The sequence below is a fragment of the Sinocyclocheilus grahami genome, unplaced genomic scaffold, assembly GCF_001515645.1.
Source record: "Sinocyclocheilus grahami isolate Dianchi unplaced genomic scaffold, SAMN03320097.WGS_v1.1 scaffold267.1, whole genome shotgun sequence".
Lineage (NCBI taxonomy): Eukaryota > Metazoa > Chordata > Actinopteri > Cypriniformes > Cyprinidae > Sinocyclocheilus > Sinocyclocheilus grahami.
Window position 1 is genome coordinate 380578 of NW_015505446.1, and position 14416 is coordinate 394993.

The 14416-nt window shown below is 34.3% G+C and overlaps 1 protein-coding gene across 1 annotated transcript in view; it reads left to right on the plus strand.

Moving 5' to 3' along the window:
- The window catches only part of rabgap1l (RAB GTPase activating protein 1-like), a 92324-nt gene that overhangs the window by 58853 nt on the left and 19055 nt on the right, over positions 1–14416 (plus strand). Inside the window, exons 12-16 of the mRNA XM_016291063.1 lie at positions 1917–2030; positions 3214–3288; positions 6169–6294; positions 9324–9467; positions 12393–12434. Coding sequence (XP_016146549.1) covers positions 1917–2030; positions 3214–3288; positions 6169–6294; positions 9324–9467; positions 12393–12434 — 501 coding nt within the window. The remainder of the gene's footprint in view (positions 1–1916; positions 2031–3213; positions 3289–6168; positions 6295–9323; positions 9468–12392; positions 12435–14416) is intronic.

Here is a 14416-nt window from a genome sequence, read left to right on the forward strand (position 1 = left end):
TTATTGTTGATTTATATATATATATACAGTATATATAATTTATATATTTATTATTATTATTACTACTGTTATTATTTCTTTTGATTATTTCTTTTGATTTTAAAATCAAATATAATATAACCCCGGACTCCATTCCAATATTATATATTTTTAAATGTATTATTTAATTTTTTATTTATATATGTATGTTTTTATAATAATACATAATTATATATATATATATACAGTGTATATATATATATACAGCGTATATATATAATTTATATATTTTTTATTATTACAACTATTATTATTATTTCTTTTATTTCTTTTGATTTTAAAATCAAATATTACCCCGGACTCCATTCCATTCCCTTCATCCTCTGTCAGCCTTTATTCTGCCCACCCTTTAACAAATTCTCAGCCGTGCTGTAAACAGATGAGGGGAGGTGAAAACCTGTCCTTCCCTCTCTCGCATTAGTTGACTAATGACGCCTTTAATTTGCCCTGACACACGCTGTTAATTGAATGCACCTTATTACAACTCAGCCTGTCAGAGACATTTCCACAGTTACCGACTGATGTTGCCACGGCATGAATTCCACGGATCTGTTCACTCAAGACTTGACGGGAAATAAAACTGCTTAATATTTTGCTCAATTAGCCGGTTTATGACAGGCTTGTGCAGCAAAACTACACTTCCCATAATTCTGTATGGCAGAAAACTCATTCTGGAGTCAGTTTGGACCAGATTAGATGCTTTTAAATGTCTCTGGTCCAGAGTTTCAGCCCTGTTTTGCATTTCAAGTTAATGTCATGTGACTGGAATGCCGTCTTCATATGACTTGTTAATTCGGTTTGCTGTTCAGCTTTGAAGAGTGTGCTGTGCTGAATAAGACACTTTCCTGCGCTTCTTAATCTATCTCAGCTCTGTCAACACTTCACACAAGGTTATTCCTTCACTCATGGACTCTTCTTGGAGTCTTCTTGACAAAATACACATTATACACTCTCCTCCACTGTCCTCAGTCAAGCTTAACCTTCAAGTTTGTATTAGAGCTGCAACGAACATTGATTGAGATCAAAGGTTGTAGAGAAAATGACCATCATTGATTGGTAATTGAGCTTTTCCAGTGCAGGCTACATATATGACAGGACCTCATCTTTATCTCATCTGCCAGCACACTAATCTGTTCAAATCACAGATATGTTCCCCCATCTGTTGCTGTTTGTATGGGGAAAAAAAGTGTCAAAATGGCCCCAAAAAGTCTAGAATCCAGGTCAAATTAAATAAAGAAAATCTAAATCTAATACAGCATTTTATTGTGGGCCATTATTATTATTATTATTATTATTATGAAAACCTATTTATTTAAATAAGTATGACTAATAAGCAGCTAGTAATAATAAATAAATACATATTTATACATTATAATACAGTAGTTTCTATTTATATATTTATTTATAAAATAATTAATCTAAGTAAATAATAAATAAAATAATGCAAAGTTATTATTATTATTAACATTAAAATTATTAATTTACAAAAAGTAAAATTAATAATAATAAATAAATGACATTTCATTAAAAAATCACTATTTATGAAAACAATTCTAATAAATATTGTAGTGTAATGCAAAATCTTTTCTTACTTTTATTATTATAAAAATAATCTTATTTTAATTTAGTAATAATAAATACTAAAGTATAAGTATATTCTATAAGTAAATATTTTATAAGTAATATAAATCATTAGTTATAATATTTATTTATTAAAATAATTATAAATGATCCAATAACAAATATTTATTAATTTAATCATTCATTTATGAAAAACAAAAAAAATCATAAACTTAAAAAAATTATATTAATGAACTCAAAAATAAATATAAAATTTTTAAAAAGCCTGATTGTAACACTCTTGATTGAACCCACAGGACTCCGCTCAGGAAGCCGTCATCACCAGAGACATCCATCGCACCTTTCCTGCTCACGACTACTTCAAAGACTCAGGCGGCGATGGCCAAGACTCTCTCTACAAGATCTGCAAGGTGAGGTGAAAGCTGCTCATCCTGCAGGCATGACTCACTCCTGTCATCTGGTAACAAGCATCACGACACTGCTGCAACATCTCTATCCACTGACCTTTTGTTTTGCCGTAATACAAACGGCCTCGATAGATACAGGTATCCAACCACATGCTGTACTCGCCTCCCTGTGTCCTGCGTCTGTGAAAATGAGAACTCGTACACTCTGCTAGTTAAACAGTTATGCATCATGCATCCGTTATTATATTTAGAAACAAAGCTAGAGTAATAGATTATGCAGTTATCCAGCAGGCAATTATCCAGTTAAGCACACATCTATCTCTATATAATTAAACAGATGGTTCTGGCTGTAAAATCCGAATGAATGAGACACATAAAACAAAGCAGTCTTAAAATACACGCACCTTTGACCAGAAATCAGTTGAATTCAGTATTAGTGCATCGTTATGTTGCTTGACCATTTTAATTCATAAATAAACTTTATTGCTTGGCAAAGTAATACATTTTAATCATTTTAAAATATAGAATAATAATATAATATATAAAAATACATTTTATAAAAATCTTACAATATACATTTTGATTATAATTGTAAAAATTGTATATTAAATTTAATATTATAGAAAAACTGGGCAAAAGCATTGAGTGGATAAGAAAAGTGGTGCGGTGGTCCTGTTTTCTGTTAAATCTCTTTTGTGAGGAGTCTTAATAGGTTCTCCATTAGCTGACTGGCACCGACAGATTAAAGGCCTCCTAAATTGTGCAAAAGACCTTCAATCCAGCTAATCCTGGAGACAAACCCCCTCAGCTCGGAGTGGCATATGTTGCCATGAGCGTTTATCAGTGTTTCCAGTCATTTATGACGAAGCTTGTGATTTAAAGACAACATGAAGCTGCATTCACAACACATGTAACTTTAAATTGTGACGTGTTTATTCATTTGAAAATGTTTAGTAAGGCTGTATTTATACATCGAACATGCTTTATTTCTCTATAAATAAATATTTTTTTCTCTAAGTAACTTTCTATATAAAACATTTCTCTATAATTTTATTATTTTTGATTAAGTAAAAAAAAAAAGGTTCAGAAACCGAGAAATATCATTACGTTCTCATAAACAAAAAATATTTAATTATTTTTTCCTTGACATTGGTACTCAATATCTGAACTGATGTTTTTTCCACAGGCTTATTCTGTGTATGATGAAGAGATTGGATATTGCCAAGGTCAATCATTTTTGGCAGCCGTATTACTTTTACATGTAAGTATTTTGCATGACCAGCACTGTTTCATCTAGGGATGCACCGAATGTTCGGCAACCGAAATTATTCGGCCGGAAATAGCAAAAAAATCAAATCAAATAAGCGAAAAGGCCGAATAATATGTACCGAACAATGACTAAGGCGATCAAATAGAGGCACGCACTAATGCAGCAAACATGTCGGCAGTGTGAAAGTATTTAAAACTATCAGAGAAAGACGCAGAAATCATTACTAGCATGAAGCACTGACAGCGAGAGACTGTTTAGTGCTGCATCACATGTCTCCGATGAGAAGAAGAGGTGGCTGATGCTGGTGGTTAGGCTACTTTGAGGATTGAAATCGCAAAATGGCCTCAAACGATTAGTAAATAAACTGCAGAGTGTTATATTTTCTAATGCACGCACAAATTGCATTTATTCTGAGAGCGCTGCACGAGCTCGCGGCGCCAGGGTTCAAAGTCCAAAGCAAGAGGAAAATCTGTGTTGACGCTGTTACTCGTCAGTTGCTCAGTAACATTTTTTGTGAATTTTTTTAAAGGCATGTGACAATGTGATGCATGCGACAAACATCTTCCCAAATTCGTAATGAGAATCATTTATAAATCTGCTGTTGTCAACAAAAAGAAGCACTGAGATCTTCCTGCGGGTTTCTGTCAAAATAAAAGCAGAGAAAAAACAACAACTCCATCAACATTCATAAATGATAGTATTGTAATTTTACTGTTGTTCTGTAAAATAAAATAAAAAAGTAAGAAAATAATAATGATAATAATAATTACCCTACAACAGCTCTATTAAAGGGGTCCTATTATGCTTTTTCACTTTTTCAACTTTAGTTAGTCTGTAATGTTGCTGTTTGAGCATAAAAAAGATCTGCAAAGTTACAAAGCTCAAAGTCCAATTCAAAAGGAGATATTTTATTTAACAGAAATCACTTTTCAAAAACTACAACGAATTACTCATTTGGACTACAAAGCATATTTTCCGGGATTTGTGATATCACAAATATCGACGAATGGGACGAGACCTGGTTGAGCTGCAGTAGAGAAGGCAACGAGTGTTATCACTATGTCGGAGACTCGCTAGCTTTCCCAAGACAGACGAACTTAGAGTGGTTCCAATCATCTGGGTTTAAATCGCGCTCAAATTGATTTGATTTGATTTTGACGCAATATTTACACTGAAGCTGGCAGGCGACTATGGTAAGGGACATGACATTTCCTGACCAGGCGCCGAGTGTGACAATCACAGCACACACTAGCCCAGCTAACCAATCACAACACGCACTGGCCCAGCTAACCAATCACAACACACACACTGGCCCGTAACATTCATACAGTGTTCAAATTGGGATCTGTAATATATTCTAATGTTTTAAAAGAATTCTCTTCTGCTCAGCAAGGCTGCCTTTATTTGTACATTAAAAAATACATTCCTGATTCAAGTCTCAAAAATAGCCAAAAAATATTATTATTATTATTATATTTTAAGTTAAATTGTGCTTTGTTGGTATAATGTCTGCTAGAATGATAAATAAATGTTCAGTGTTAAGTAAATATTTTTAAATTGTTGTTTTGTAATTAATTTTTTATTTGAAAAGCAGGACAAAACAGTAAAAAGCACATTTTGGCTATTTAATTTATGCAATGGTGAAAAAAATTGGCAAAATAGGTCTACATGGGGGGGAAAATGCGAAAAACCGTATTCGTTATTCGGCCTTCGGCCCAGTGTTTCATTTTGTTCGGCTTCGGACAAGAATTTTAATTTCGGTGCATCCCTAGTTTCATCCATGTTGCCTGTGTAACCCCCACCCCTAGCGTCAGTCGCTATCGCGCCTCTTGAGATCAGGGGAGTGAGGTTTACCTGCACAGCACCTACCAGCTGGCCTCCGTTACACTTGCACAGATAAGTATTTTAAATACACATATTAAAGCCAAGTAAGTCTATGACAAGTTTAAGTATTAAACTGCACTATACATCCATGTTAGAGACGTGAATGTTAGCTCAAATCATGTAGCTTTGTTTTATTAATGATTTTATTATTTTATTTGAATGTAGTTTTATTCATTTATTATTCTTTTTATTTCATTTTGAGACACTAACCCAAAAATACAAAGTTACATGAATGCAGGCTTTCACGTTTGTGTGAAATTTGTGAATTTATACTGCAAAAGAGGTACATGTTACTTTCTCTTAGCAGGCATTATGTAAACATCCTTTTAGGTCGGTTTTATCTTTAAGCTCAACTGCTGTGCTGGTAAATCAGCAATTTGAAGAGTTTTTGAGAGAGCTTGCTAACTAAATAATAAACACTAATAAAAGTGTAAATAGAAACCTACCTCATTGTGCCTTATCTTTGACTTTTTGAGGCTTGTTATTGAGCTAATAGTAGGTGGAGAGAAACAGGAAGCGAGGGAAGGACATTGATGAAACGGTTAATTCCATATTTAATTAAAGCGAGGGCTGAATAAGATGGCGTTTTTTGTTTTTCTGCGACGCCAGCCCTTATGGGGCTTGATATTAGAGCACGTTTGGGGATTTCTATAATGTAGTGTAAGTGTCTTCCTCGTGGCCTTGCCCAGGAAGCTCAGGAGCTGTCAGGAATATTAATGACGGAGCCCATCTACCTGCTGGAGCCCATTGAACTCGGGACACACAGCATGTCTGCGTGATTTAATACCCAGCTCTCTGTCTGTCTCGCTCTCCGTCTCAGAAACACAAACAAACTCTGATAGCATCACTGTAGACTGCTACAGACAGGTAGACGGACAGTTGACTCATCTAAACATCATGGGTTGGTTGTGTTTATTGAGCCCTATTCATGCAGAAAGCATTTGCATCTGAAATATCATGGCAATATCTCTCGCTTTTTCTCTTTAGATGCCTGAAGAGCAAGCTTTCTGCGTGCTGGTGAAGATCATGTACAACTACGGTCTTCGAGAGCTCTACAGAAACAACTTTGAAGATCTTCACTGCAAGTTCTACCAGCTGGAGCGTCTGCTGCAGGTTTGGCTTTTGAGTGTTTGTTAAAGGAATAGTTCACCAAAAAGTGAAAATTTGCTGAAAATGTACTCACCCTCAGGCTATCCAAGATGTAGACGAGTTTGTTGTTTATCAGAACAGCTTTGTTGAAATTTAGCATTACATCACTTGCTCACCAATGCATCCTCTGCAGTGAATGGGTGCCGTCAGAATGAGAGTCCAAACAGCTGATAAAAACAACACAATAGTCCACACCACTCCAGTCTATCAATTAATGTCTTGTGAAGTGAAAAGCTGTGTGTTTGTTATAAACAAATCCATCAATAAGATTTTTTTAACTTCAAACTGTTGCTTCTGGCTAAAATATGAGTTCTCTATCCATAATATTGCTTTCTCCAGTGAAAAAGACTACGTTTTGTGAGCGGTCGCACTGGCTCGACCATCGCGTTGTTCAACTCATAAGCGCTGCCATTTCTGTTGCATATGAGAAACATCAAACGGCAAACAAAGCTGAAAGCATAACGAAAATGCGCTACTCGTTTGAACTGCACAGCGCTTCGAGTGTAGAGCCTGGTTTATACTCGCCGTGTCGGCACGAGTGCGAAGGTGCGCGCGGCAAAAATGATGTGAAACGATGGATTGTTTTCAAGCTAAAGTAAAGTAAAAGACAGCTTATCTTTGCTGTTTACCTCACGTTACGCTATGGAAGGCTCTCTTTTATTTTTTTAGGCCATCTGATTCCTCAGTGTTTGCTAAACGTTCTGTAATTTATTAGTCGGTATATAATACAGCATGTGGTGTATGCCATGCCTCATCTTATTCGTGTTTGTTAATAAATGTTTTTAAGCTAGTTTGTCATTCTATCTTACTGTTTTATTGTTGTTGTGCTTTTAATTAAGAATAACAATGAATCCATCTTTTGTTTTAGTCTTAAAAAGTGAATGGTGTGTAGATGTATGTAAGCAAAACAGACAATTATCTTTTGTGTGACAACACAATTTATCTTTTAAAATGTGACAACAATATCACGTATTCAAAAGTGAAAGTGCATGAAGCCTGGCTTATAACATAGCAAAAAAGGAACTCACAGTTCGCAAATAATACTACTGATGAAAAAGAACGGGTTGAATGTTAACCACTTTCGTTTCCGTATAACTATAAACTATGATAAAAGTTCATCAACATGCATTGATTAATCCCATGTTGTAGCGCAAAAAGAAAAAAAAATGATTGCGACCAAATCATGTTCGTGCAACCAACTGAGAAAGTTATTCGCAAAAGAGCGACCAGTGGGAAGAATGAGTCTGGAGCCCTGACAGGGGATGGACTTTTTCACTGGAGGAAGCGTTGTTATGGATTATGAACTGGCATTTTGGCCAGAAGCGATGGTTTAAAGTTAAAGCGCTATCATGATGGATTTGTTTCTTATAAATATGCGGCTTTTGACTTCATACGGCAATTGATGGACTGGAATGTTGTGGATTACTTGTGGATTATTGTGATGTTTTTATCAGCTGTTTGAGCTCTCATTCTGATGGCACCCATTCACTGCAAATGATCCACTGGTGAGCAAGTGATGTAATGCTACATTTCTCCAAATCTGTTACCTTGAAGAAACAAACTCGTCTAGATTTTGGATGGTTAGTAAATAAAATGTTTTTTTGTAAACTATTTCTTTAAGAGATTGCATCGCACACAGTCTTGTACACCCCTTGTCAGGCCGTACTTGTGCATCTCAAGTGTAAGCGGTGGCCCTCTAAGCTATTAGACCTAATGCGCTGGAAAATGGGTTTTAATTTTGTGGTGAAATGCAATTAGGCTTGAAGTAGCCCTCTTTCAGCGCTAAACCCAATCCGGTTAGTATTGACTAGCTCTGCTACTACAAGAGTGTTAGCATCGATCACGGATAACGTGCCATACGGCACTCTCTGGAAGAATTCCCGTCTCTTCCTCAGTCGTCATTTACTTTGCATGTGTTAACCCAACTCTCCCACCTCTCCAATCTAACAATGCAATCTACCCCAGAAAAATATTCACTCTTGAGCTCCGGGTCTTTTGAGATGCTAATTTAAGATGTGCCTGTGTAGATATCAGTTACCTCTTTAATTTATTCTCTACCTGGTCTCTGAATACATAGTGTAACTCCTCTTTTTGAGGCAAGCATCACTATTGCTTTTTCTCATGCTTAGTTTTGAACCTCTAACTTTGCATGTCATTTGTCCTGCGCCATACTTGTTATAAACATTTCCTTAAATTGTGTAGCTTGTTAAAGAGCGGCGATGTATTATTTTATATTTAATTTAATTTATTTTCATTTAATTATGTATTTTTAATCATTTTATTTATTTGTATTTATTCATTTTTATTATTATTTATTTATTTTTATTTTGGGGGGGGGGGTTCCCTCTGGGCTATAGAGGTGTGAACCTTTAGGTTGACAGCAAATTGACAAGTTTTATTTTGATTCGAAAGTGATTTTTGTGAAGTCCACAAATTTTACTAGATTAATAGTGACTAAGTGTATCTTAGGCAAGAAAATAAGTGCTTTCTCAGTTTTGGGTTTTCCCAGTGCAGCGTTGAAGAAACTTTTACTTCATCATTGTTATTTCTGTATTGCCTCAGCAAAGCACTGAACATTTCTCTATTGATACTCCTCATAACCTCTGGTTTAAACACACAAAAAAAGCACATTCTTATGAACTCAGCAGCACAAATACTCAAACTCAAGGAGATCAAAACACTCGTAGGTCATTGAATTATTAGCTATTGTTTGTGTAATGTGCTTTATAACTGCACTCTTGACCCTGTGCTGTAGTCCAGTAGTCTTACAGTTCCAATAGAAATGGTTTGAAAGCTTGTGGAAAGAAAAGGGTCAGTAGTCTATTATTCTTTTTGTTTGGAAATACTTCCTGCTCAAGTTCCTTCACTTTTGCTTCCAAAAAATAAATACAATGTCATCTGAATAACCCTAACATATAATAAAACCAGTTATAATGCATATTTCTTTCCCTTGCACTAATTGTCCCTGTTTCTCTCCTCCTCCCTCGTTCCAGGAGCAGTTGCCTGACCTGTGGTCTCACTTCCAGGACCTGAACCTGGAGGCCCATATGTACGCGTCCCAGTGGTTCTTAACACTGTTTACCGCCAAGTTCCCTCTCTGCATGGTCTTCCATATCACCGACCTGCTCCTGTGCGAGGTGATATATCTTCCTCCAGTCACAAAATTACAGTAACCAAAAGTAATTTAACCAATGAGAAGTCACTGTTTCTAACTCAACATAATTAGAAACCGTGTTTAGAGACATAGGTGCTATAGTTTAAAGTAATACTTTACAATAGGTTTCAATTCATGAACACGAGTTAGCATTTAGTGATTGTTCCTGTTAATTATATAAATATAAATATACTTTGCATCCTTCATTTGTTCATAATACATTAATATAAATCTATGCAACTTGAAATGTTAATAATGTAATATTATATGTACAAATGTACATAAACCTAAATTAATGAATGCTGTTGAAGTACTGATCTTTGTTAGTTCATGATATTTAATGCTTGTTAATAAAATCAGGGAAATTTATAAAATCCATAAAAAGTGATGCAAAATTATCTAGTTACCCTGAAGTTTAGGCTAAATGATTTCATTAGCTAGAAGTTGCTCTTTGTGAGTGCAGTCTCTTCAAATGGATTAATATTGTTTTTTTTAATCCTTATCCTAATTATGAATGACTGCGAAAGTTATGAAAATTAATAAAACCCGTAAAATGTTGTGGAAATGCTCAGATTTAAAATACTGGCTTCTTTGTGAGTGATTATTATTATGATTACTCACAATTATTATATTATTTATACAGTTTGAAATGTAAAAAATTTAATCATATGTAGAAATTTACGTTAACCTAGAATAATAAATGATGTAAAAGTATTCCACTTTGTTAGTTTATGATACCTAATGCTAAACTTTTATTAATAACATATTACAAAAAGTAATAGAGATATGTGTAGTTATGCTCAAGTTGATTTCATCGGCTAGAAATTGGTCTTTGTGAGTGTAATCTCTACAGGAAAAAAAATTTAAGTATTACAATTTGTAAATTCATGATAAATTATGCTCACCCTAGAAATAAACTTAAAAGATTTAATAACTTTTTTTATTGCTTTTTTTTTATGTATTTCTTTTCTGGATAAATAAATATTGAAGTTTGGTTTCCAGTAGCACATGAAACTGACGGAAAGTTCAGTTGTTTCTAAACTTCTTGAACTTGTTAGATTTCCCAAAGCAAGCATCTTTGACTTCTCAGAAATAGGCTTTGTGTCTTTCCAAAAGAAACGCTTCGACCTTTCTGCTCCTCAGAGAGCTTTTCCTTTTATTTTTTTCCCATCACTTTTCTCCCCTTTTCCTTTCATTCAGCGTCTGTGGTAGCCCGAGGCAAGACAATTAAAAGTTTCCTCAGCCTGTCTCAGTCAATGAATCGCATGATGAGAATCTGTTAGATGCTTGTGAGACACCTCTCTCTCTCTCTCTCTCTCTCTCTCTCTCTCTCTCTCTTTAGTTCATCTCTAATACATTTAGTGTTCTGCCTTCTTTTGAGGCTCTGGCTCTACTGTTAAGTAACTCATAGAGATCGTAGTCTTTCTTATTCATGCATCTCTCCCTATTCATATTTACATTTAAATTTATTTGTATTCAGTTTTTTTTTCTTCTGTAATATACACTGTTCTAAAGAAGCTGTAAAATCATCACATCTAAAGATGTTGGGCACAAAACCAGAAAGCGTTGTAATATGTTTGTTCTGCAAAGAACATTAATCACAAGTGGACAGTAAAGACACGGTTTTAATATTTCAAATACATGCTGTTCTTTTTAACTTTCTACTACTCAAAGAATGAGTGAAAAAATATATCACCATTTCCACAAAAAAATATTATAACTGTTATAATAAAATATATATATAAAATATAATAACTGTTTTCAGCATTGATTATAATAATGAGAAATGTTTCTTGAGCAGCAAATAAGCATATTAGAATCATTTCTAAAGCATCACGTGTTACTTAAGACTGGAGTAAAGATGCTGAAAATTCAGCTTTGCATCCCAGGAATAAATTACATTTCAAAATATATTCAAATAGAAACTAGTTATTTTAAATTGTGATAATTTCCCAATATTACTGTTTTTACTGTATTTTTTGATCAAACAAAAGAGACTTCTTTCAAAACATAAAAAAATCGTACCGACCCCAAACTATTCTCAATAGTTAATGCAATTACTACAATTTTTGAACTTTCTAATTCTTCAAGCTATTGAAGAATGAATTGCTCAGGTTGTTGTAAATTTCTTTGCTTGATGTAAATGTAAATACTAATAGTTTTGCTAGTATAAATTCTAACAAGCAATCGTAGTATTCATATTTCTTGCATAACCAAAGCGTTCAGATCCCAAGCCAAAGAGTAAAGTCTTATCCCTCCCTCAACAAATACACACACACACACACACACACACACACACACGCGCACACAATTATCCACCCCCCCCATTCCATTTAGCCCCCTAGCGCCATCTAGAGTCTGTCGAGGGAAAGATTGCCTCTGCCTTCTGTTATTAATAGAGAAGGCAGGATATTTATAGCTCGGTGTTGCCATGTGAACGGGTTGTCTAAGCAATGCCAGAGAGGGTGTTTCCATGCGGAGCTGACTTCAGCATTGCTTCTCCGCTGGCTACTGAGATGCCACCTGCTCCCCTCAGACACACACACCCATACACATACACATACACAGCACCTCCATCCTTCACATCCACCTGCCTGTCAGTCCACCTGAGCATGTGCGAGCGAAATTGTTTGCCTCTTCCTTCAGCTCCTGTCACTCCCACACATTTAAGCTCTTTGTATGATTCAAGCTATTTTAGGAGATGCAAATGTGCTCGACATCACACTTCCCATTGCTAGTAGAGTGCAAAGACAGCATTACAGCTCCTACGAACCATTTAAATGAAATTGCATCATCTTTATTACAATAAAACACCTTTGTATGTGGCCCGTTTTGTACTTCCAGGCAGTTTGATGTTCAAAGAAAGGATTCTGTGTATGTAAAAAAAATTTTTTCATTGTCCTCACAGGGGTTGAACATCATCTTCAATGTGGCGCTGGCTCTTCTGAAGGTACTGCACCTCATCATGATACATTTCCAATAGTTCAGAAAAATCTGGGAAATTCACAATTGTGGTTTACAGGATGGAAAAGTTAGGGGAAATAAATGTTTGATCATTTTAATTATCTTTCTATTTTTATATGTTCAGTTTTTATTTTAATTTTAGTTAATTTTTCATTTTAATTTTAATTTTAATTTAAATTTTATAATTTAGTTGTCATATTTATCATAATTATTAGTTGTTGGTTTTTTTTTTTTTTGCTTTATTTTTATTCCAGTTTTAGTCATTTTAGTACTTCAGCTTAAACTTATTTCAGTTAGTTCCCAAAGCACCATTTCTTATTTTCATTTACGTTTTTTATCTAAAATATTTTATTTTATTTCAACTTTATTTTAATACAATTGAAAACAATTCTCAGTAGTTTTAATTGTATTTACCAATAACAACACAATTTTTTGAGTGCAGTATTTTATTTTTAATTTATTCATTGAATTTAAATCCTTATCCGTATCATAAAAAGTAACGGAATTTCATATGTTAAAATGTGGGAAATCTGTTGCATGATTTAAGGTTTTTAGTACAGCAGCTCCGTAGGTAAAAAAAGGAAAATATTGAGTGTGTCTCTCTCTGCTGGTCAGAATAAATATTGCCTTGCCTTATTTTTTCATCCAAATCTTTGCGTGTAGCTGTTCAGAGCTTTCTGGTTTCATAGGTTTTACTATGAGCAATATTAAACAAGAAACTGAAACTATTTTATATATATATATATAAACAGGGCTGGGGAGTAACGAAATACATGTTAACAGCGTTACGTATTTAAAATACAAAATATGAGTAACTATTTCGTTATAATTACATTTTAAATAGGTGGTAATCAAATTACAGTTATCCGAAAAGTAGCCTATTTTAGATTAGGCTACCAAAGTGATTACTTTGAATTTAAATATAATTTCTTCATTTAATATTTAAGTAAACAGTTTGGGGATTTCAACCAATAAGGCAACTGATTCTCTGTTGAAAAAAAAAAACTGCGTGCGGCAACTGATTGACACCGAATTCTCCTAGAATTCACACTTTGCATTCAGTTAACAGATCCATACGAATCATGCATGAAATAAAAGTTTATAAAGTCAAACGATAGCTTTGTGTTGCTTTACAGATGAACCTGAAGTCTTTATTCATTCGAAATGTTCAAGAATAGATCACCTTTGGCGTGGTAATGCGAATTGGAGTTCATGATCCGATTCGTGAACAGATGATTCTTTTGAGTCAATCTTTTAAATCAATCATTTCTTTTGTTTAACGAAACCAGTGTGAATGGTTCACAAACTGGATAGATCTGAGGTGTGTTTCCCAAAAGCATCGTTAGCGAACTGTGGTTGTTAAATTACATTGAACTATAATGACATTACTTGCGACCGTAGTTGCTTTCGGAAACGAGCCCAGTCAATTTTGACTCGGTGATTCTTTTGTGCCGATCACTTCTCCATAGAGAGGATTATCAGTGAAGTAATAACTTAAAGTTTGGTCCATTCATTAAACAAATCTATTGTATAACTTGGAGAACTTTGCCAGTTGTTTTGGCTACTTTTATGACATGTCTGGTGTCGTTTTGAAGCTTGGAATGCAGCATGAAACAGCACGGAATCCCATTCATTGTATTCAAATTGAATTTATAGGCTATTGATAGATTTAAATGACATAACTTTTTTTGTTATTGTTCATAGAAATGCTGTGGAAAACTGATGCTGTTAAAAATAAAATGCAAAGAAAACTCAAATCTTATGACTGGTAGATGTCACTTTTTTATTTAGAGTTGGAAAACATAAAAACAAGGCATCGGTTTAATATGTTCCTTTGTGTTACATAGCTTAAGTATTTTAAAGTATTCTAAAGTATTTAGATTACATTACTAAACCTGAGTAATCTAACGAAATACATTACTGATTACTTTTTAAAGCATGCATTTTGTAATCTGTAGTGAAATACAT